We start from the raw sequence: 23,410 nt of genomic DNA, 5'->3' as shown, positions 1-23,410 counted from the left end.
ACGGAAAACGCAAAAAATATTTCAAAATTGTTTCTGAGGATGTGTCTGTGAAATAGCGGATGGCCTGTGAAATAGCACGGAATCCAATAGATTCTTTTGCATTCTTTTGTCTCTTGTCGGTTGAGGTTTCCTTCTGCCACCCGGAAGTAAACTGTTGACAATTCCGCTAGGGCGCGTTTTTGTACTCGTGATTCCGGAATGAAAATGATCAGAATAGAAAAAAAAAACGCGCGTTCGTTTATCCCGCGTTCCCATTCCGAAATGGAATGAGGGCCATTCCACCCATTCTGCTACCTGTAGCATAATAACTCGAATGCCATTCTGAAGATTCTCTACCAACCATTCCCATTCCAAAATGATAGAAAAAACGAGCACTAAGAGTAGAGAGAAAAAGACGCCTGTACAGCAAGAGATTGCCGAATGTTCAATTATTGCGCGTATAATAATAATAATAATAATAATAATAATAATAATAATAATAATAATAATAATAATAATAATAATAATAATAATAATAATAACAACAACAACAATAATAATAATAAATCTTTATTAACAATAATTATAAAATCTAATTATCTATGTACAATTCTCTACAATCACATTTTTTGACATTAAAAAGTTTTGGTTAAACACTGATGAATTCAATAATAATGATAACAATGTGTAAAAATAATTTAAAAGTAAAAAACTAATTCTTAAAGTATGGAGTGTTAAAATATCGAGAAAACTAAAAAGTACATTAATCTTATTCAACCCGAGCTTTCAGAGTTGGCAATTTTAAAGTCAATGTTCTTCAAATCGAATCTGCTCTTGACCCTCTGAGGCAGACAAGCGCAGAAAGGGAGAAGGGCGAAGGAGACTCTGGCCGTTATCCAGCTTATAGTGTCACTATATCGTTCTCCCTTCTTAACAGATAGCAGCTCGGCGAGGCGACTGTGAAAACGCAGACATTCTTTACCCATGCCACCAGTGCTTGTAAATACTAAAGGCGTAAAGGTTCCTTGTTCAACTTCGAGAACTCTTCGCGAGTATAATCTTTTCTTCTCGTTCTCACGATTGCGATAAATCTGGTGTAGTTCCCTATAAGAGCCAGCATTAGGGTGACAGACCCTGACATCAAAGAACGCTGCTCTTTGTGGTTCCCAGAAACCCCGCGCGTATATATCTAGTCTTGCATCTGGGGCAGTATTAGATCTTCTTCCGAGTTGTTCCCCTGTGATATCTTGCAGGACAGGCTCGATCTTTACATCATTGCAGACCATATCAAGAAGATCCGCTTCCAGATCCCTTAATTCGTTATGGCGCTGGGAAATGAATCCTCCTTGCTTACAGATCATCGCATGATCTACTGTGAACTTGTCCCCGCACACGCAAGTAGTGGGGATATGTAAGCCACACTGAAGATCCCTTTTCTGCGGCAAGATCTAGTGCGCGGTGGATGTTCCGCGGAGCTTCGTCCCTAATGCCATCTGCTCTCTCCTTAAGTACCTCAGCCCTCTCGCTTTTTACAGCTTGCTGTAGTGACTTCACAACAGAATCTTCAGGCAACTGATGACTTTGAACTACTATCTGTTGGACAAGTGGGGCGGTAGCTTTAACAGAAGATGATAGCTCTATATCTGCTTCAAGAGATGGATTTGTCATGCTTAATCCCCCTAGACGGACGGGTAGTGCAAGAACGTCTCTCTCAAGCGGACTGCACCTATGGTCAGTGATTGCGGGAATGAGCACATTCGATATCGCGTTCTCAAGCGGCTCTAGTAAATCCTGAATGTCTGGCAGAGTAATAATAAGATAATAATAATAATAATAATGACAAAAGTCCTAGAGTACTGTCTTTTATTTACAATAAATCGCAGTTTGCGACATGATATATAAATAGCAATTTAATATAGGAATCCGTCAATTTTAGTCTTAATTTGCTATGGCAGAAATACAGTCTTGCCAATTCGTATTTATTTCTAAAATATCATAATAATCATATCAATATACTCATATAGAATATACATAGAAATACCCGTATCTCTGTATTTCCATATATATATATATTTGCTAATCTATGCTATTTTTTTTCCGGGAAATAAGAGCACTTCCTATTCCCCTATCGCAAGTTGCAAATGATCTAGCCGACAATCGTCCCGACATATCGCAAGTTGCAAATAATCTAGCCGACAATCGGCTCGACATATCGCAAGTTGCAAATAATCTAGCCGACAATCGGCTCGACATATCGCAAGTTGCAAATGATCTGGCCGACAATCGGTCCGACATATCGCAAGTTGCAAATAATCTAGCCGACAATCGTCCCGACATATCGCAAGTTGCAAATAATCTAGCCGACAATCGGCTCGATATATCGCAAGTTGGAAATAATCTAGCCAATAATCGGCTCGACATATCGCAAGTTGCAAATGATCTAGCCGACAATCGGCCCGACACATCGCAAGTTGCAAATGATCTGGCCGACAATCGGCCCGACACATCGCAAGTTGCAAATGATCTGGCCGACAATCGGCCCGACACATCGCAAGTTGCAAATGATCTGGCCGACAATTGGCCCGAGATATCGCAAGTTGCAAACAATCTAGACAATAATCGGCTCGACGAATCGCAAGTTGCAAATGATCTAGCAGACAATCGGCCCGACATATCGCAAGTTGCAAATGATCTAGACAATAATCGCCCCCACAAATCGCGAGTTGCAAATGATCTAGCTGACAATCGCCCCCACAAATCGCGAGTTGCAAATGATCTAGCTGACAATCGGCCCGACATATCGCAAGTTTCAAATAATCTAGCCGACAATCGGCTCGAAAAATTGCAAGTTGCAAATAATCTAACCGACAATCGGCCCGACATATCGCTGCATGTAAATCCAGCTTTGAGTGAAGTTCAACCTTCATATTACTCATAAAGCGTATTCGATTCAAATGAAACAACCAATTCGGTTCATTTGCGTTAGATATGATTCATAAATAATATGGGGCTTGGACTTATCCTTCACAGAAGTGTTAGCCATTAGTGTACAATACCACACTTTTCACAACTTTCTGATAAAAATTCTTACTTTTAGATGCACTTATGCTTTCGAGAAGCATTTGAGAAAGTTTTTTAGAGAGGGTTTCTGTTTCCTCTTGTTACATGTTGTTTACGTGTTTTCTCTATCATCTACATAGGTAGCGAGTTCGAGTTATTCGAGTAGGAGTGACTGAAAATTAGTCTTTAAGGAACATGAAGTCAGTTTGAGTTAGCACCGCTAACTCGAATTCGGGTTCCACTGTATATCTAGAGATGCTCTACACCACTTTGACGTAAACAACGTCACCATGTCATGTGACCTAGCAGCCTGAGAATGGTCGCAGTATTGCCTCCCTTTTGTTGCATTCTCTATTCTCGATGTATTATTGTTACTATCGGCCTCAGGGCGGAGCTGTTTTTCTCAGACGCATGTCAGGTACTCAACAAATTCGGTGTCAACCCCATTTGAACACATCTCTGTAACGGCAACAGGATAAAATTAAGGTCCGATTGATACGTCACGCTTCTGCCGTGCCTTATCTTATTGTTTGATTGGGCACATGAACAGTTAATGCAGCTATCAATGTCAAGCCCCAGGGAGGGAGGGTGCGGACAAGACTGACAATACTGTCAATCAATTAAATTCCAAGGGTTTTCCTGCAATTTATCGCTTATCTTATTGACTTGAACAGTAATGTTATCATAGTACTAAAATATATAGAGTTATCTTCTCACAAAAAAAAACAAAGATTGTTAAAACAAAGCCAGTTGAAAATAGGATGTTATTTGAAAATTGACATAGAAATTGCATTATTATCGTCATTATGCTTTTGATTGAAACATTAATTAACCATGTCAAAATAACTAACCTATCAAAAAGCAGCACAACTACACATTACTTCAGCTCCTGAGTTACTGACAGCACTGGAAATAAGTTAATAATTTACAAAAAACTGCATTAACACAGGGATTTCAACGATAAATTACTGTCTATTAAAAGAAAGGAATTTGATGGCAGACATGATCCAGCACAGCATTTCAGATTATAGTAACAACAAACAAATAACAACACAGTAACAACAATTAAAGAGGAATGTAATTAATGGCAGTGTAAAGGAGCAGTCAAGTATTATAACTTACCTTCTCTCAAGGAATCCAAATAGAAATGTAAATATACTGGCTGAAAATAATGCATATATTAATAATATACATCAATCGAGTGTGAGTAGTAAGGAGATATTTTATCGACATAATTGAGGAAAGTTGGGTGCTCCTAGTGCAAGTTTTTTTTAGGAGACAAGTGGTTTACAGTCCCAAATTTTGGGGACCAGGTATTTACACTCTGAAAAGATCCTAAGGAATCAAACCAATCCCATCACTGAGCTAAAAGCTAATGTTCTAGCTAATGTTGCTCTCTCACCTTGTGATCCCCCATGCAGACTTTTCTCCCGATCATATCATACGTCACAGAGTGGTCCACATCCTAAACAGGAATTAAATACAATCAATCAACTAACCTAAACCAAGCCTCTTATCTGAGCACCATCTGCATGTATAAGACCTATGACTGCAAAATAAGGCAAAATACTGAGCTAAATATTAAGGAATTAGACCATGTTTGGCATTTACACACTCTCAAACTAACCTGTATTACCATCTTCCTTGCAGAATGGGAAAGGAAGACTCGATCGCACCAGGATGGGCACCTTTAAGGAGACATGAGCATTTAATTCTCAAGCAATACAAATGTTGGAAATACAACAGAAATAGAAAATAGATAAACACTCATCTTGTACCTTGAATTATTGTACAGCATCCCCTCTTTGATATCATCACTAAAAGGATAACTGTTGAACAAGAAAAGCAAGTCAGCAATAGCTAACCTATTCAGACAGAGAAAGAATATGCCTTATTAGCAATGCATACCTTGGTGGGAATGAAATGTTGAATTCATATAACTTGTTTTGAAACTCTTCAAATTCTCTGTTATACTTTTGGAATCTTTTCCCATCTTCAGAATGGAAGTAACTTTGATCATGAACTACAAATTTCTTAGTCTCTACAGCTAAGACAACCTGTGAGATTTGAAAGAAATGATCAAGATTAACACATAACATACAGTTTAGTTCTTATAGTTATTTACATACGGGCCTTCTTGTATACTTTTAGTGACAAAAAAATAAACTGAAAGTGAAACTAAAGAACATAAATATAGACTGATGATATGGACAAAAATACCATAGTATAGTTTCTTCTTTTACAATAATACAAACAAACATTAGTCTTGAGACCAAAAGCTACTCTATACTCTAAAATGGTCCCTGTACACATTCTCAAAATTTCTTTTCCCCAAAATTCTTAAATACATTGCAGCACAGTAACTGTATATAAAAATAGGGCCAAATAAACTGAAACACCGCAGTATTTATAAGGAATCAATGTACCTTGTCTGAAATTTTCTTGTCTCTGAACAAGACTTTGGATGGAATGCTTTCCCCATCCTTTCGTATGTATTGTGACTGCAGACCAGCGCAAAGTGACTGAAGAACGGCAATCATCAGACAGACAGGCAGATGGACAAAAATAAAGATCAACAGATAGATATATGAGTGGATGCGAATAAACAGAAAGAAAGGCAAGACAGACAAGTACCCACCTCTACAACAGCCTTTGTATCAAGTCTAAAATTAAAATCTCCAAAAAGAATACAAGGGGCTTTTGGTAGTGAGTCATTCTCAAGCCTAACAAGACAAATGGAAGACAAAATATTAAAATTTAAAAAAATCAAATAAAACATCACACAAATTCTGAGAGGGTCCCAGGAGAGACGACTGTCATACCTTTCAAGGATGTGTTTTAATGCTCTGTGTCTAGCCTGACTGTAGTCTGAAGGAGACTAAATTCATAAAACATGGTCAATTCATCAGAGGAAAGATAATACAAGATAATACTATTTAGTAAAATTCCCTTGGTTGGCTGTTATGAATACTAAGTTTTGATTGGCTGAGAATTAGTAAGTGATAGCAAGATAGTAGCAAAATCGCAAAAATTGGCACAATTAGTTGCTAAAATGTAATCTAGACTTTTACTGTTTTATCTATTATGAAGTTAGGGAATGACATACATGTCAATGAAAATTCCTTACCATTTGCATAGCTTCTAGATTTGAAGCATCATGAAATAAATGGATATTCAACAGGTCAAATATGCTGCAAAAAATAATGAATTTAAAACAAATGAAATATATTTAGAAAATTAACCAAATGAAGAGTGATTTAATAGATAATAAAGTCCAAGATAATGATGAAGTTCTTAATTGAGTTTTTAAGGGTATTACGTGATAATTAGATAACAAACTAAAAAGCATACTTGCTGGGATTTTGAGATAGGACAACATTTACAAAGGGGGATAAAGAGATATTTTTCTAACTTATCCAACAAATGGACATATTGTGCTTACCAGTTATTTATTTTCCATCTTGTTCTCATGAAGCCTTTTCTAGACCACTTCAACTGTCAGGAATAACAAGGCTTGCTTAAAAATACTAGTACAAAATGTTTTTAAAAATTATTTAAAACCTGTTATTGAGCCAAGAATTTGCTTAGTGAATGTACTATTGTTGTTTTTTCATCTTTTTTTAAAAACATTTAAAAGTAATCTACACATACCTGAGGGAAAAATTCCCTAGGAAACTTTAACTTTTGGACACATGACACATCAGACAGATCGCCAACCTTAATCTATACAGTAATAAGTGAGCCAAACATGGAAAACAAATTAACAGATTGCTGATGAAAGCTTGAGCAAACGTTTTCAAAAGATAGTTCCTACCTCCTCAACCTTTGTAGAAACAAATTGTGATTCTATTGGGAAAAAAATAAAGAATAAAAATAATGCTGATAAAAAAAAAACACATAAAACAATACAGTTAAATCCTATCAGTGGAGTTTTTTATCTCCCATCATAAGTCTTTACTATTAAGCCCTGTAAAATATAGGCCCAACTCCAAAACGTCATAAATGCAAACTAAACATCACCAGACCCGGATACTCATGGATTCCTCCAAGGCATATACGACCTTCAAAAGCGCATCCAAGCAATGTTATAGAATTGACTCTATTGTCAAAATATCAACCTTGATTTCTGACCAATTCGAAAACAAATGCTCTAACTCAGAAACATTTCTTACCAAAAAAGACACAAAATTCTGAACTACAAATAGAGACAAGCAAACACAGATCAAGTCACAAATAGATACCATTATTTCGCTCCGTCAGGTCCCATTTTACAGCAATTAGTCACAATAATCAATGCTAGAACCTCCATTATGCATGAGTCAACGAAAACCCGACCCCCCCCCCCCCACCCCGGTACGAGGTGGGGATTAGTAGGGGATTTGTTGTGAAATTATTCCCGAGGGGGTGGGGCACTGGAAGCGTTTTGCAATTTAACTTGCCAGTGGGGTTGGGCATGGGTGGGGATTTGGCCTGAGACTGCGAGTGAAGGTCAGCGGCAACCAGAATGAAATCTCGTCCCTCATGTGCGTTCTTCATGGTTGAACAACAAGTCAAAGGTTAGTAGCTTTTGTTATTCAAATTATCAGAGTAAAATATAAGCCATCCTTGCTTGAGAAGCATTAAATAACTTCAAAACAGTCTTGATTTACAATCTGTGATAAATATTTTTCGTTTTTGTGACCGATTTTGGTGTCATTCCTCGGTGGTTTCTCCGCGATAAAAAAAAAACATGACAAAACTACTTGATATGTTCAAAAATGCCCATCTAACTTTTGTTCTACAAGACATTGTATTCTTATTTTCAGGTTAACCAAGATGTGCCAGCTACTGAAAACCCTGTCCCCAGGGTGGGGCATTTAGTAAAGATTGGCTATTGGACTGTGTCCCCAGGGTGGGGCATTTGGTAAAGATTTGCTATTGGACTGTGTCCCCAGGGTGGGGCATTTGGTAAAGATTCACTATTGGACTGTGTTCCCAGGGGTGGTGACTTTAAATGAGATTTGACCAAGGGTTTTGTCTAATCCCCACCTTGTTCCGGGGTGGGGTGGGGGGTCGGGGTTTTCGTTGACTCATGCATTAGAAGCGAGTCACCATGTTTAGCCTATTTTGCATGCCTGCACTGCATCATGGGAGTCTTGGAAACACCTTGACAGATAGACGGGCAATCTCCTACCCCATAATCATAAGAATTTTTTTCTTTTTTGTCTCTTTGCCCCGAAGCCAAACAAAACATTTCCAGGTCCAAGGAACCCAGAATAAGCCTGAAAACAATTTTTGATTAAGGTTGGGTAGCAAAGATGGCCCACATTGGGGAGTATGAGGCCATTCACTCAACATTGAATCAACCTCAGGGTGCAAACATCCATAAGCACAGCATTATGCCCAAATAGACTTTATGATGTCCTAAGGCACTCTCCAGATGTGAAAAAGCTGTAATTTTTAAGCAAATTACAAGCAAAACTGTTGTAAGCAACAGGCTGTAGCAGTGCCGTCAGTAGAAAGAAAAGGCACTGCAGTGCATTGTTGGAAACTTCAAGGCATACCGTCTTGGGTATGCGGTAGCTTAGCTTAACTGGTAGTGTTGGACTTGAAATAGAGGGGGGGGTCTGTTTTCAGTCTATTTTTCTCACAATTTTGCTCAAAAGTACCCAGGAGCGAAAGGGATAAAGTTCTGGCCAATGGATTTGGAGGGGGGGGGGGGGGGCAAAGTCTAAAATGCTTTGCATTATATGATGACTTACTGCATGTGAAGTAAATGATGATAAAAGGGGCCAAATAAAATAATTGATTGATTGACAATCGTCTATTCTTTAGAAAAATTTATAAGAAAGGCCAGCTTTGTCTACCACCAATAAAATGTTATTTCCTGCTAAGAGAATTGTGTAAGACCTCTGATATTCAACTTATACCTATCTCCTTTCTGATCCAGGGAAATCAACAATTTAACCTTAGAGCCATGTGAGATGGCAGATTAAATTGATATACTTACCTTGATGATTCCACACCAAGATGTTCTTTAGAGATTTCTTGATAAAATAAATACAACCTAAGGCCTGGGAAAATGATGAAGGAAATTAAAAAAGAGGAATAATGCTGTGAATAAAAAAGGAGGATATTTGGTAAATACAATCACAAAAATGTGGCTAAAAAGCAATTAAAATATTTTTTAACATTATCACTAAAAAAAATATTAAATTCCCAATTCCCTTATATTGACTGTTTGTAAAATGAAACAATAAAGTTTACTTGCGATAAGAGATCACTCTAAAGATCGCCCCCAATAGGCAAAATAGGTCATGTGATCTCTTTGTCCCCTATTTCAGTTAACAAGGCTACCTCACTGACTCAATCGACATTTACTTTTTCTAGTGGTTTTCTGAAAGTGATAAAATACTGGCATTGTTTTCACACAAAAATATGTACACAAACCAAAAACAAAAATCCTTTTACATCACTTTACAAGGAAATTAATGCTGTATGTTTTTAACACGTGGAGTTAAAGTGCCATATTTTAGTAACTAAGTAATAGAAGATTTCATCTAGGCCATGAGACAAACGAGAGAGGATTTTAATTGCATGAGAGGATTATTTGAAGCTTTTAAGAAAAACTTTATATCTTTGAAGAAGACCTTAATCCGAATTTAGTTAGGTTTTATTCTATGGGTGTCTTGCGTAGTTTGAGATTGAGAAAACATTGAGTGAAATTTTCGATTGCCCGGTTGTCAATCTTATTGACAAACGATTTATAAACAAAAACGTTTTGAACTTACTGTGAATTTTTCAGCTTTTTGAAAATCTTGGTCGATCCAGGCGAAACGTCGATCGAATCTCAGGCAAATTTTTTCGTTTTTGAGTAAAGCACTAAAAGGCAAAATGAATTTTACATTTAGAAAATGAAAAACACAGTAGGCAAATTTCCAATACAGATTGTGAATCGAAAATGCTAATCAGTCAGTACTGTAATATCCATATCTAGTAGTATGGTGGGAGAATTATGGATACCTACCGTGTAAAATCTTCAACACTCTCGAAAGCTGCCTCGGCGGCAACTTTTCCACCACATTCTTGAAAATGTAGAGCAACGAACGATGGATCGAATTTTTCAAAAGTCTTCAACAGAACAAAAAATCAAATGTACATTTCCAATTCAATTATAAGGACCGAAAGATTTTAATTATTAAGAGATTTTTAAAATGTCACATTCTTACCTCTAAAATCTTCTCAACCCATATTTTTTCTTTATTTTCGCGCTGTTTAAACAAATAGTAAAACAACCAAGTCAAAAATAGCATAGCACAACTAACATATGCACGGACTAGACTCCGAGATATACAAATTAAATATTCGGTGCATCGTCTTACAATTCAGGTGCGTTTGCAAGTACCGTATAATAATAACACGTAGCCTTGATGTAGCAGTAGGGATCGAAGCTTTTTTCAAAGAATTAAACACACAAACGCATACATGGGATTTCAAAACATACCAACCGGGAAATGTAAACAATCATACAGAATCGGTCCGATCAATTTATAGCAATACTCAATGATCTTGGCATGTAAGCGGTAATGCCAATGGTAAAGCGATAGCGCTGAGATGTTTTGCATAGCTTGTGCACGGAGGAAGCTAGCTTCCCGAAAGACAGAGTTTTAAAAACTACCGGATGTTCCATTCAGAATCTGGTTTCACTTGCCGTACTTACGTCTTCGAAGAGAGACCCGACGTTGGCCGTAATGAGTAGCATAGGTACGTTAGTCTCGTCCATGGCGGGTTTGTTTATGGCAATCGGGGTGGCATTCTGGGTTAAATGGAAGGGAAGGTTGTCTTTTCAGACCAATCTTATCTTACTCCGACGGAAACGGTTGTGTTTGTAGCGGGAAAGCGCCCAGCATGCATTATGGGAATAAAGGAGTAGTGGCGTACAGCGGTGATACGCAAAAATGCAGAAGGAAAATAAAATCGAGAATATGAAAATATTTGAAATAAGGTAACAAAACCTATATGACGCCAAAGATCACGTTAATTGATGGGCTAATGAAGATAGAAGGGCGGCACTGGGGTTTAGATGTGACGGACGTTTTCGTTTCTGTGTGCGTGTCATTTCCACTTCCTGTTCTGTTAAAGGATACCTGTTTTACATACGTCACTTCCGCTTTGCTCGACAAGTTTCACTCAAGTGAACGTCCAGTTTAAGTGTGAAAACAGACTGTTCATTTGATCTGTAGACATTTGTATGGAAAACACACGGAAGGAATACCCCCAAATGCGTTATCTACACAACTTAAGCTGTCATCACGCTGCTAGGTGATTGTTTCCGGTATTTGCTCGCGGCGACCGAGTGAGTTCATCCAGTGTTCACGTCTCAGAACAACAGATCTGTGAAAATCAAAATATTGGTTAGAGCGGTGAGGGATTTGCATTTACCAGCCGGTCGTCTACCAAAGTCACAACACGTAATGGATAGAAACAAAAACCGAGAAGTTAAGGTCAGGGATTTTGATTCTATAAATCATGCCTCAAGTGGTGAGAATTTCGTCGACGAAAACCCCGCGGATGAAAAGCCGGTGCAAAGACAAGAAGAAAACCGTGCTCTCTTTACGATATTTGCCTCGCTAGTGATAGACTTATTGGCTTTCACTGTAATTTTACCGCTCTTACCTTCACTCTTGGAGTTATACGGCCGACATAATGATGTAAGTAATTTCAATTAAAAATTAACAAAGTAAGTTAATGTCAATTAAGTTAAGATGTTAAAAAAAAACTGTTATTTCATAGTTATTAAGTAGTTAACTTACTTATGATATTCTTTGGTTGATGCATCCATTTATATGTTACTATAATTTCATAGAAATCGAGTTCTTTTTGCTTTTTTTATGAATCTGAAAGTTATTAGACTATGTTTCTATGAAAAGGTTGAAAACAAGACATTTTGATATGTATCCATATAGGTTTTTTATTCCTTTTTATAATATACCATTTAAGATGGAATCTAAGAGAGCAAGAAAGCCTTGTTCATGATCGGCCGTGCTATTTAGGGGTGGATGGGGGTTGGAGAGCACACACAATAATGGGATTGAGAAAGGAAAACTACACAATGTGGCAATCTTTTCCCAAGTCCCTTTCAACCCCATATCTAACACTCTTTCTGCCCCCTGCATGTGCTTGCTCAGTTTTCCCTTCCTAAAAGGCCTGATAATCAGGTTAGCCTTTTAGCAATGAATTTGCTTATAAAGTCTATATATTCAAAGTCTTATATTATTTTGCAGGACTCTCTCTACAATTTTTTGATGGAACAAGTGAACAGCTTCAAAGCAATGATGGGAATGCCAGATGTTGGCCGATTCAATGCTGTCCTATTTGGAGGTATGTCCAAAAAATAATCTGGTTGAAGCATTAGAGCTTTAGCAGGGGGAGGAGGGGGCATTCTATACTTTTCTTGATATCAGCATCTGACTGACTCTAGTCAGGAAGTTGCATATCTCAGATCTAATTAGAGATTGTAATCAAGCTGTTCTTGCTTTGGCACCAGGAGGCTCAATGTTTTCTTTAAATCATTTATCTTTCACCCTCTGATATGCCTAACTGTTACTGTTTGTGTCTACAGAAGATAAGGTTCAATGTTCTCCCTTTTTAGTTCATCTTTTACCTCCTGATTGGTCTAAATGTTTCTGGTTGTGTTTACAGGAGGCAATCCTCTCTCTTTTGCAGAGCTAGCAGGCCTCAGAATATTGGAGGGGAGGGGGGCACAATACAGAATCACGAAAATATTCGGGGGCACTACAATGCCCCTCCTTAAAATTTGTTTTATAAAATATTGGGAGGGGAGGGGAGGGCATGTGCCCCACCCCTTGCTACCCCCCATGTTTTTATTAATCTACCCCCCTGATTGCATGGTCTAAATGTTTCTGGTTGTGTCTGTAGGAGTTGTGGGGTCACTGTTCTCCTTGCTGCAGTTCATATGCTGTCCTCTGATTGGTGCAGCTTCTGATTTGTTTGGAAGGCGGATCACTCTTTTGCTGTCAATGGTCAGTAGGTGTTCTCCCTAAAAATAATAAAAATCTCACAATATTTACAGAATAATGCATTACAGGATGTATATTTTTTTATTTCTGGGTCACAGCCAGAAATAAACTTTCAATATTATATCCGTCTGCAACGCAGCCTATTATGGGGACGTTTTTCGTCTGAGGTTTTTCTTAGTTTAGTCTAGTAATACTAGCTTTTTTATTAGGAGCAAACATGATGTACACGCACTGCATTATCTAAAGAAAGAATTTCAAATCTTCTGTCCAATTGTCTGTCCCAATTATAAAGACATTAACAAAGTTTATTATTATTATTTTAGTAGTTTAATATGTAGATCTTAGTCTCTAAGATATCAGTACTTATACATAATTTTTTTCTTCAGATTGGTGTCCTCTTCTCATATGTCATTTGGGCTGTCTCCAAAAACTTTACAATTTTTGTTATAGCAAGAGTCATTGGTGGCCTTTGTAAAGGCAATGTAACTATTTGTACAGCTGCTGTCACTGATGTAACCTCATCAAAAACAAGAAGCAAAGGAATGGTAAAAAAGTCCATCCCTGATCTGATAATATATTTTATTTATTAATTACAAGGTTAATGTTTAAACATTGAAAAGTGCATTTTATACCTCTCTTGCAGGCCTTGGTAGGCGTGGCATACTCTATCGGCTTCATTGTTGGGCCAATGATAGGTGCTGTGTTTGCTAGTAAATCTTCAGGGAGCTCTGAACCATTCTACCAACTCCCTGCCCTGTTTGCTATAGTCCTGTCTGCTGTGGATATTGTGATTGTTTTCTTATTTTTTAAAGAGACTCTACCTACAGAGAAAAGGGTGAGGCAAGGATTTGTGGATTTTTAAACATACTAGTGTCAGGGATAGATCCAAGGGGTTGTCTAGGAAGGGGGTAGTCTCCCCCTTTAGACTGATATACATATAAAAATGAAAATTAATGGGTGCTCCACAAATTTACCTTCCATGATTCGTTTTATCTGCTAGTACTTCCCCTTCTAAAATCCTAGATCCATTTCTTATGCGTCTATAGGCCCTCTAGGACTCTATTGAAATTCCAACTTAATAAAATAACAGCCAAACTCTTTGTTATCATTTTTTAAACTCTTTGTTTATTGTTTTTGAGCCAACTGGAAGGTTTGCATTTTTTTTTTAACTCAATGTTTTTCCTTCCTCCCAGGCAAAGTCGCTGATACATGAATGTCAAAAGTCCCTTTTGTACATAAACCCAGTGTCTTTGTTCAAGTTCAGTGCTTTGGAAGGGTCCTCAGATGCAGGTAAGAAGCCTGTAGCTAGAATATATAGTTACAGGGAAGCTTTTGTCAACCCTGATATAACAAACTCATAGCTAATTATTATTGTATGTGTTTGTGGGGGGGGGGGGGGGGGGGGGGGGGGTGGGCGGCTGGCTACAACAGCCCTGGAATGAAAGCGATGTAGTTTGAATATTTTTTAGGGGGGGCAAGCCTTAGTTAACCCTGTGGTATAACAATGTCAAAGCTAGAATATTTTGTTGGTTGGGAGGGCAAGCATCTATCATCCCTTGTATAAAACAACCTCACATAACAACAGCTAAAAAATGTTGTTGTGTAGCAAATGTGATCAACCTTGGTATGACAATGTCATAGCTAGAATCTTTCTCTCCTCCCTCTTCCCTTCCACTTCTGTCACCCCTCCCCCGCATTTTGCTTTTTTTGCTCCAGAGGAAGCCAGAGACAGTGATCTCGCATTTTTTCTCTTTTCCTTTTGTTCTTTAAAAGAGAGATACCTGTAGAGGAGGTTATGATTCTGTTTTGTCTTCTTAGAGTTGCAAACTGTCCGTGGCATTGGCAGAGTGTATTTCTTATTCCTGTTTTTCTTCTCTGGCATGGAATTCACCCTTACGTTTCTCACTCACAAGAACTTTCAATACACCAGGTACTGTATATTATATACAGGAGCATACAGTAGCATACTATCAGGCTTTTATTTGTGCTGTCCCATGTAAGCATTAGATCCTGTAGACATGGGTATTTTCATGTGAAAATGTTGTTTTTTTGTCCTTTTTAAATTTTTTTATTTTTCACTCTCTTGAAAGTTTTGTCTGATATTTACAACAGTTTTTTTTTCTTTTGGTGAGCAATCCAATTTCCATGTTTTAGGAATGTGTAACACAGTTCTATTATGTCTTATTTGAAAGTGCAAATGTTAAATTAAGGTAATTCCCTTGAATTGCATTGCGCACCCCTTCTGCGCATAGTGGCACGTGCTGTTTGTTCGAATTTTCCGGTATTAAGTGCGCGCGCGCCACAGTTGTACAAGAAAACACAGCAAAAGGCATGCTTTTTTTACTTAAAATCACTTTGACAGAAAAACGAAGTCGGTTACCCCCATTTTTTATTACATTTTTTGAAAGCCCTTAACTTCAATATTGTTTATGCCAAGTTTTAAAATATTCTGGGTTGTAGAACTATTTCAAGGGAATTACCTTAAATTGCTAAGTATTTGATGCATCCAAAGATACATCAAACTATTAATAGTTTGATTTTTGTACAGCATGAATCAAGGGATGATGTTCTTTTACGTAGGAAGTGTCATGGCAACTGTACAAGGTATGTTTCAAAGTTTATACTGTACATATTACTGGTACTGCACCCTAATCCTGCAGCTACGATGTTGAGGGCAGGGACTGCGGGTGTTTTCTCTTATCTATATTCTAGCTGGCAATTATACTCATTTTTTTTGTCTCATTGAGTGGACTGTGCAGTCATATAAGGGGCTTTGACCAAACCTTCAACTTCCCTTTGGCTTTGGGTCTACATTGACTTTTTGTGCAAATGGCAAAATAACGTGTTTAGCTAATAGATCACTAATATAATAGAAATGTTGCACCTTCAAAAGCTGTGTTTATGTTAGACTTGGAGTAGGGATCTATATTTTAATGTCCTGAAATTTTGCAACAGGTCATCTGCAGCAAAAGTCCCTTCAGCTTTTGCTGCTCATGATTAAGAGTCCCAACTACACCCAAACTCAAAATTAACTTCAGATTCGCTGTAGACTCAAGGGTGTCTAATACTCCTGTTACATTGTTTCTCAGGAGGATACGTAAGACGTCTTCCTGCTGGCGCCGAGAAGAAGACAGCAGTGCAAGTATGTATATAACTTGTTCTTGAGAATTGTCAATGATTTGTCATCTGTGTTTATCTTGCTGTCTTTCGTGCAAGAAACAAATAAAAGAAATAAGCGCGTTTGCAGGGCTGAACAACACACAAAGTAAAAAATAACAGCTTTCCTTGTTCATATATGACCATAATGTTTTCAATGTCGAAATAGAAATAATCCCTCAATATCACCCCTCCAGCCGTATTGTAAACGAAAGTGTGATTGCTGCACCAATTTTTGAAAGACGTAATTTACATCCCCTGTTCCTAACTTGGTTCGTCTATTGCTTGTGCTTACATATAATGATTATCTTCAAGGGAATAGCAGTCATAATTCCTGGTATGATACTGGTAGGCTTGGCTAAAACAACCTTCATCCTCTACGCTGGTCTCACTTTGTTTTCTTATGGTAAGCACAGATCAACTCACCACACTTATATACCTTGGCTGATTGATAAACCATCATGGGTTTAGGCCCATACACAGGGGGGTGGCCAGGATGCATACAACCCCCCCTTGGAGGCCAAAAAGTGGGTAATTTCTTATTAAGGAATCTTCAAATACTCTGCTTTTTCCATATGATACCTATGACTGCACCCCCTCCCCCCCCCCCTCCCTCAGCCAAACCTGTATCTTCACACTCATTATGTTTTGTAGGTTCTGCTGTTGTTGTACCCTGTTTGACTGCATTAATATCCCGATATGGTAAGGAGTATTATGGTTACGTTGTACTTTGCCCGCCTTATCATATACATCAAAAGCCCCATGCAAATAATTGCATCTGCATTGTTAATAACAATGTTTTGTCCGTACCCAGGATTTTTCTTGGGGGGGGGGGGGATGCAAAATACAAAAAAATGGACCTATGACACCCCGTCTCCACGGGACTTTTATTGTCGGATTTGGCTACATACATAAGTGATATAGCTTATGCTTTAAAGTTTTATTTACAAATGGCATGCACCGCCTGCTTAAGTTAAAAAAATATTTTTAATTTATTGTACACCATGTTACATTTTGCTGCCATATGTTGAAAAATGCTGTTGCATTGCTGGGACACTGCCATACTTATATGTTTTGGACTGTGGACAAGGCTTTACTTTGCAAAGAAGGCCAAATAGATTGGTTCTTTTTCTAAAAAGTTATAAGGAATGACAAGTAGTTTCATGTGCCTCCCTCCCCAGTGTCTCTGTATTGTGTCTAACCAATATTTTAAGGAAGCTGCTACGGCCCTGCTACATACCATAGGTGTAGCAAGCTGTTGGTCCCATTTTGACTGTAATTTAAAAAGAAATGCATGGAGCTAAATCACAAATTCTCCTCACAAAGATATTGTCTCCCTTTAGATAAAATCCTGGATAACCAATAGCACATTCGGACAAGCAAAATAATATTTTTTTTTTCCATTTTTCCAACATTGTCTGTTTTTATTAGGTAGCGAAGACCAAAAAGGCAGAGTAATGGGAATTTTCCGTTCTTTGGGAGCCTTGGCGCGTGGTATAGCACCTTTTGTATTCTGTACAGGTGAGTTGATTTCCGATCTCAATTTCGTCGATTAAACCCTTTCTTGAAAAATTACCATATTATATGCCTTGTTCAAGTGTTTGTACTGCAAACGCATCACATCATACATAACCTTACTCGACAGGGCCGTAACAGGGGGTGGGGCAAATTACAAAAAATATATAAGGAAATGACCAGTAGGGGATGTGGCTGTGCCCCCCTATGTTTTCTTAATGTTTCTGTATTTTGCCCCACCGATATTTCGGGGCCCGCCATAGCCCTGCTCAAACACAAAAGATCAAGAACATTCACAGCATGAACTTTATAAACAGGAACTTCAGGCTTATGGCCTGGATTTTGAACAGGGGAAGATGGGGGGGGGGGGGGGGGCACCCCTCGATCACTTCATCTAATGTTAGAGAATAATGGCCTATGTACATCTTTTAGGGCTCTATGTACATCAAATCCTATGTAGCCTATGAGCCCTATGTACATCAAATCTTTCTGTCTGATGTGGGTGATGTTTCGTGTTTTAGTGTTCTATAGCGTTTACCCATTCTGTGTGGGTGATAATTTTGTGCTTATCGTGTTTTCAGTGTACTGGAGTGTAGGCGCGTTTTGGAGTTACGTCTGTGGCGCCTCTTGCTTCCTACTCCCCCTCTTTCTGCTGATCAAGACCACACTCTCAACCACGACGATGGCTGACAGAAAATTAAGCAAGGACTAATGCTGGTCGTACCAGATGTAACTGTACTCAGGGACGTAGTTTACTGGACTATTCTCACTTTTTGACCCAGTGCTGATCTTTGAGCATCTGAACATGTTTCAATTTATTCATTGACGTTTCCCCATTGCCCAATTTGCAGAAGAACGGGGTTTTTGGTCGTTAAGGGTTTATTTTAGGTTCGATGTTTAACGTTTCCCAGAGTACTTTTGTTAGCCATAATACATTGTTGATGTTATCATTTGTGGGAAGTCCTAAATGATCCAACAAGAGACTTTTCAAGACTTTTCTATTGTCATGTGCAAAAAACCATGATCTCTTTCTTGTCATGTGCCAATATCATGCTTACTTTGCGACGCGCGCTAGCGCTTGTTTTGTGAAGCATGCCAAATAAGAATGCAAGAAACGTACTATCTGACTGACATCACCGTCCTTAGCCGAGCTGGCCTCTTTTATCACCTAGCAACACAGACAGCGCAGGTTTGCGTATGGCATTCATGGTAGCCGTTATCAGTAGCTTCTTCACTCCTTATATAACATATTACATAGATTCTGTCAAATAAACAATTACTTTTAATGAAAACTAGTTTTGCAGATAAGCGCACCGTTCTTTAAATGCTAAATGATAATGACCTAGTTATCTGGTAATTCATGTATTTCAACAAACCTCTAGTCTGTAGAAGCCTTGATCGGGATACATTTTAATTCGTACGTATGACGTCGGAAATTTTCAAAAAAACACATTTTTCTACTTTTTAAATTTCAACATGAGTTAGTTTTATTATTTTTTTTCACTAAACAGACAGCGACTCGTTGTTCCTACTTTAAGTACAACAGGTGATTTTATACCTTAAGGCCGATGTGTCTAAGAAGAATCAGATAAGCAGTAAACACTGCGTTGAGTCTGACTTCTAATCAATTGTCTACTAAAAATGCCTTATCACTGATAAGCTAGGAAAGCAATTATGATAGCCTAACTGTTGCTTTGTTCGATGCTGATAATGCTTCTTTTAAAGAAGACTCGATCACATTCCCAAGGCTGATTGACATCACTTGGTTACGATCGACAGGTACCTATGTTTTAAGCCTTACAACTTTTCCCTTAAAAAGTATTCAAACTTGTTTAACTGTGTTATAAAAAAATTTCCTCCAAATGTTATGGTAGAACAAGGGCGTTATCACCATCTACAATTTTTCTTACACTTAGAAACTTCCTTGCAAATGCTGGATAAATGAATGAACAATTAAACAACCACCTTGCTTGTGTTTATTCTTTGATGAGTTGTTAGACTCTTCGTGATGTTTAGGAAACGAAAGTTGCGCTTGTTGAAGCGTAATGTAAATAAAGATCATTCGCGCATTACATGTTCTCATTAAATCATTTCAGATTTAAGCTGTCTTGGAAAATATATATACAAAATGTTCTTTTCGATTGCTTTAACTACCCTTAAATTCTGTTTTTATCTGTTCACAATAGAAATGCTTTTTTTTATCAGCTCACACAAAATAAGTGCATTATCACAGTAGGTACGAAAGTTTAGAGTGGTTTTTATCATCAAAAGAAAAAAGGTTTATACGGAAATTATGCAGCAAGTTATCTTCTACATAAAAACAAACATCTCACCTAGAAGGCGCGTCTTCTGATAACTTTCATATAGGATTATTTCAAACAACAATTAGTACTTTAGTAATCTCTAAGTTCATTGCCTAATTCCTACTAATTAATAGTTGTAATGCATTTGATTAGTCTATATCCTTTCTCTTTACTAAAACATTTCATTGCTAAAAATGATTGTAAGTATCAAAAATAAAAAAAGCAAGAAGAGGAAATGATCTTATGACTGAATGTTTATTTCTGTGCAAATGTTAATTATGATATCTCATGTTAACCTATTATAGGTCTAATTCATAAATGCCGACAATTTGGCGCGAAACTCGATCCTAGAGCGGAGCACCTGAGTAGAATAACGGATACAAGTAAAATTTACAAGCGCGTTTTATCAGATAGAAAGAGTGGCTACTCTATGAACATAGCGTTGTTAAGCAAATGTCTGATGGAAACGCCTACAAAAGTGGGCGGAGGATGGGATGATCGCCAGCAACCAATGGCAAATGAGTTTTATCGCGTCTCCAGTTTGGGAGAGGTATAATAGGCAAGGTAACGGAGAGTGAATACGCAGTGCTGATTGAATCAGATAGAATGATGACAGAGCAAACAAGAAGTGCTTCATCCTCAGTGTGGTCTATTCCGTATATGAAAGCAATAAGTCCATTCAATGGGTACCAGAACCCCACTTCAAAGTCTAATGACCATAAGATCATTCCCGACTCTCCAACTAACGCTGGTCGATTTCGGGGAAAAACATTCCCTAGTTTCGGCGGGCCAAACTCTCACGTGAGCCCGCATAGTTTGCGGGTGCGCTCCTGTGGCTGCGCAGCGTGTGTTGCATCCGCGTCATACCCCTACACACCGTTTTTGGTGCCACGAGAGCTAAAGGACAGTCCTAATCAAGCGTACTACCCTGTAAAGGAAATCGAAAACGCCAGTAAGAACCTTTTGCCACCTGGAATGCAAGGTAACTAGTGAAATGCAATTGGTGTACCAAGAGTAAGGCGAGGTCCAGTTGTGCTCTATTCGGTCGGTGGGAGCCTATATCCGAATAAAGTGGTTTATTTTTGGTATTTGTTCGTAGTTGAACAAAACCACCATTATTTGTGTGCACGTGATAAGAAGTAGGGAGCTCTTGGTCTGGCTCTCTTTGATTAGGTTTTGCGCGGTCGAGCACGGTGACATGGTATTTGTTTATACCCCCACTTGAATACACCTACAATTATCACTTTACTACAACTTTTATTCTTTGTTCTGTTACGGATATATCTTCTCTGCATTTGTCTGCGCCGCTCTAGCTAAATATCTATTGCCTTAGTAGGCGTTGCGGTTTTCCAGTCGACGGGTCTAGAATGTGTTGCTATTGACTACCCCGGCATGGCCACTGCAAGAGGCTTAGGCGTATAACTACAGTTTCTTAGAAAACAGGCCCGTACCCAGGATTTTTTATTATTATTTTTTTTTTTTTGGGGGGGGGGTGCTAAATCCGAAAATTTGGCCCTAATTTTTCCGGGGGGGAGGGGGGGGGGAAGGAGTTATCTGATAAAAATCTAACCATCTCCGAAAGAACAAAAAAGGATTTTTCAGTATCTCCACGTTATTTTTTTATTGTCGGATTTGGCTACGTACCAGAGTGATCTAGATTATGATTTATAGTTTTGTATACAAATGGCACGTCTAGAAAGTCCACGTACAACGACTTTCGGCCGTTGTGGGGGGGGGGGGGGGGGGGGGTACGTTCGCACCCCCTGCGCCTCCCCCTGGGTACGGGCCTGAGGAACATTTTGACTCAGCGAGGGATGATAGCGTCTCTGCGTTCATTTTAAATATTCAATATTTTAAATCTTCTAATACTTATTAATAATTATTTTTTGATTACTGATTGTTTTGTTCACGGCGTTTGGGAATGCTGCTTTCATCAGAAGTTCTTCATCTCTTCTTAGTATCTATAACGGTCTATTCACAAGACCATCAGCACTATTTTAAATACGTTTTCATCAAATTGCACAATATAGCCAATTAACGAACGATACTTAACATGGTACCCAGGGCGCCGAGGTCCCGGGGGGGGGGGACTCCCATATTATAATGACGGGGATGCTTGTAGGGAATTTCACGTTTACCCCTAAAAGGTACCAGAAAGGTACCTTTTAGGGTTTTACCCCTAACCGTGTCACAAAAAATGCCAGCGCTTGAACTCGAACCCCCTGAAAGGTACCAAACCCGTGATTTTTACCCCTAAAAGGTACTACGCGCATCCCCGTTATCTCGGTATAGGGAGTCCCCCCTCCCCCTCGGGTCGAGGTCTCAGACTTCGGGACGCAAAGTTTAATTTCCCTTGGCGAGGGCCGAAATAGGCAGTCATAATATTTTCCCTTTAAATATGGGCGATTATACCAGAGATACACAAACCTGACTACAAGACGGAAACAGGGATTAGAAAAATCCCTAGTGATCAACCTTTTTGGGCCTCCCTAAAAAAGTGAATACCCACAGTGTAACGTGTAATTTTTACTAGACGCCTCTCCAAACGAGACATGTGACGTCACTGATAGCTCATCTAGTGCCAGGCGCGGTCGGACAGTATTCTCCGCACAGCAGCTGCAAGTACTGGAGCGAGTGTTTGCAGGAAGTCAGTACATCGTGGGCTCACAAAGAAAGTTTCTCGCCAGCCAGCTGAGATTGAGTGAGACCCAAGTAAGGGTTTGGTTTCAAAACAGACGAATCAAGTGGCGAAAGCAGATGCTGACTCATACCTTAGTACCATAGCAAGAAAAATGACAGACTGTCATTAGCAGAGGTGTTCTTCTCTGCTTCTAAAAATCCCTGACATCCAGCGGTACACACATCACCGATGTGATAGTGGACTATCTTCTATGTGCGTTATTCTGATCTTCTGATTTTGTTCTCTAGTATTGATCCATATGGAATACTGTTTTTTTATCTATTGAAATTTAAGAATCGTTCCTAAGAAAAATATGTGAAGGGACGAACAGAGGTCGTGCTTGAAATTTGAACATTTGTAACAAGCAATTTGTATCCAGCAAGCGTCATCAACTCCTTTTCACACTTCCTCCTCCATTAAACTGATTATGGAAACGATAAATTCAACGGAGGAATAAGTTATTATCTATTATTATTAAGTATCTGACTTCGACTGTGGATGGTTATTTTGAATTTCTTGAAAAAACTTTCTATATTCATAAAAAGAACATAATGTAATAAGGGAGCGTCTCATCGACAACAAGTGACCTTTATGGCCATCATTCTCTTTGTTTTGTTATTCTTAAAAGGAATAAACAATTTCTCAGCAAGCGTGTGCCTCTAAATCTGAATTAACCGCTCCGCCCCGTCTGTAATCGT

The 23,410-nt window shown here is 38.5% G+C and overlaps 3 protein-coding genes across 6 annotated transcripts; 2 read left to right on the top strand and 1 right to left on the bottom strand.

Moving 5' to 3' along the window:
• Nucleotides 1-533: 533 nt before the first annotated feature.
• LOC5521410 (inositol polyphosphate-5-phosphatase A) lies at nucleotides 534-10,944 on the bottom strand. Of its 4 annotated transcripts, XR_007311920.1 has the most exons (20): nucleotides 10,739-10,944; nucleotides 10,248-10,289; nucleotides 10,046-10,149; nucleotides 9,810-9,900; nucleotides 9,029-9,092; nucleotides 6,854-6,885; nucleotides 6,691-6,762; nucleotides 6,482-6,534; nucleotides 6,167-6,230; nucleotides 5,862-5,917; nucleotides 5,678-5,762; nucleotides 5,466-5,561; nucleotides 4,948-5,096; nucleotides 4,818-4,868; nucleotides 4,667-4,727; nucleotides 4,442-4,504; nucleotides 4,162-4,201; nucleotides 3,891-3,945; nucleotides 2,273-3,498; nucleotides 1,829-2,104 (listed from the first exon to the last, which is right to left on the bottom strand). XR_007311920.1 is itself a non-coding variant. In XM_048729036.1 (19 exons), the coding sequence occupies exons 1-18, from the start codon at nucleotides 10,799-10,801 to the stop codon at nucleotides 3,917-3,919; spliced, it is 1,215 nt and encodes a 404-aa protein (XP_048584993.1). In that variant the 5' UTR covers nucleotides 10,802-10,944; the 3' UTR covers nucleotides 534-1,572; nucleotides 3,891-3,916. The 4 variants fall into 4 exon arrangements, 1 of the variants encoding a protein (XP_048584993.1); XM_048729036.1 differs by lacking the exons at nucleotides 1,829-2,104; nucleotides 2,273-3,498 and adding an exon at nucleotides 534-1,572; XR_007311919.1 differs by having other exon boundaries at nucleotides 2,273-3,945.
• Nucleotides 10,945-11,047: 103 nt separating this feature from the next.
• LOC5521520 (major facilitator superfamily domain-containing protein 10) lies at nucleotides 11,048-20,271 on the top strand. Its single transcript, XM_001641265.3, has 13 exons — nucleotides 11,048-11,729; nucleotides 12,303-12,399; nucleotides 12,958-13,061; nucleotides 13,445-13,603; nucleotides 13,702-13,893; nucleotides 14,252-14,348; nucleotides 14,877-14,988; nucleotides 15,607-15,662; nucleotides 16,148-16,200; nucleotides 16,530-16,620; nucleotides 16,869-16,916; nucleotides 17,646-17,735; nucleotides 18,311-20,271. Exons 1-13 carry the CDS (start codon nucleotides 11,493-11,495, stop codon nucleotides 18,439-18,441), a joined length of 1,467 nt encoding a protein of 488 aa, XP_001641315.3. The 5' UTR covers nucleotides 11,048-11,492; the 3' UTR covers nucleotides 18,442-20,271.
• Nucleotides 20,272-20,641: 370 nt separating this feature from the next.
• Nucleotides 20,642-22,966, top strand: LOC5521519. The gene is made up of 3 exons (XM_001641264.3): nucleotides 20,642-21,014; nucleotides 22,566-22,744; nucleotides 22,961-22,966. The coding sequence occupies exons 1-3, from the start codon at nucleotides 20,642-20,644 to the stop codon at nucleotides 22,964-22,966; spliced, it is 558 nt and encodes a 185-aa protein (XP_001641314.3).
• The last annotated feature ends 444 nt before the right edge of the window (nucleotides 22,967-23,410 follow it).

Source organism: Nematostella vectensis, chromosome 6, assembly GCF_932526225.1.
Source record: "Nematostella vectensis chromosome 6, jaNemVect1.1, whole genome shotgun sequence".
NCBI classification, from domain to species: domain Eukaryota; kingdom Metazoa; phylum Cnidaria; class Anthozoa; order Actiniaria; family Edwardsiidae; genus Nematostella; species Nematostella vectensis.
This window is presented reverse-complemented; position numbering and strand designations above follow the sequence as displayed.

Bases quoted from the DNA above. Each gene is read 5' to 3' on its own strand.
- LOC5521410 (XM_048729036.1), bottom strand. From the start codon at position 10,801: ATGGACGAGACTAACGTACCTATGCTACTCATTACGGCCAACGTCGGG. The intron at 10,290-10,738 runs GTAAGTACGGCA...TTGTTTAAACAG, and splicing joins TCGGGTCTCTCTTCGAAGAC to CGCGAAAATAAAGAAAAAAT. The intron at 5,097-5,465 runs GTACATTGATTC...CAAATCTCACAG, and splicing joins ACAAGAAAATTTCAGACAAG to GTTGTCTTAGCTGTAGAGAC.
- LOC5521520 (XM_001641265.3), top strand. From the start codon at position 11,493: ATGGATAGAAACAAAAACCGAGAAGTTAAGGTCAGGGATTTTGATTCT. The intron at 13,894-14,251 runs GTGAGGCAAGGA...CCTTCCTCCCAG, and splicing joins CTCTACCTACAGAGAAAAGG to GCAAAGTCGCTGATACATGA. The intron at 16,621-16,868 runs GTAAGCACAGAT...TATGTTTTGTAG, and splicing joins TCTCACTTTGTTTTCTTATG to GTTCTGCTGTTGTTGTACCC.
- LOC5521519 (XM_001641264.3), top strand. From the start codon at position 20,642: ATGACAGAGCAAACAAGAAGTGCTTCATCCTCAGTGTGGTCTATTCCG. The intron at 21,015-22,565 runs GTAACTAGTGAA...AATTTTTACTAG, and splicing joins TTTGCCACCTGGAATGCAAG to ACGCCTCTCCAAACGAGACA.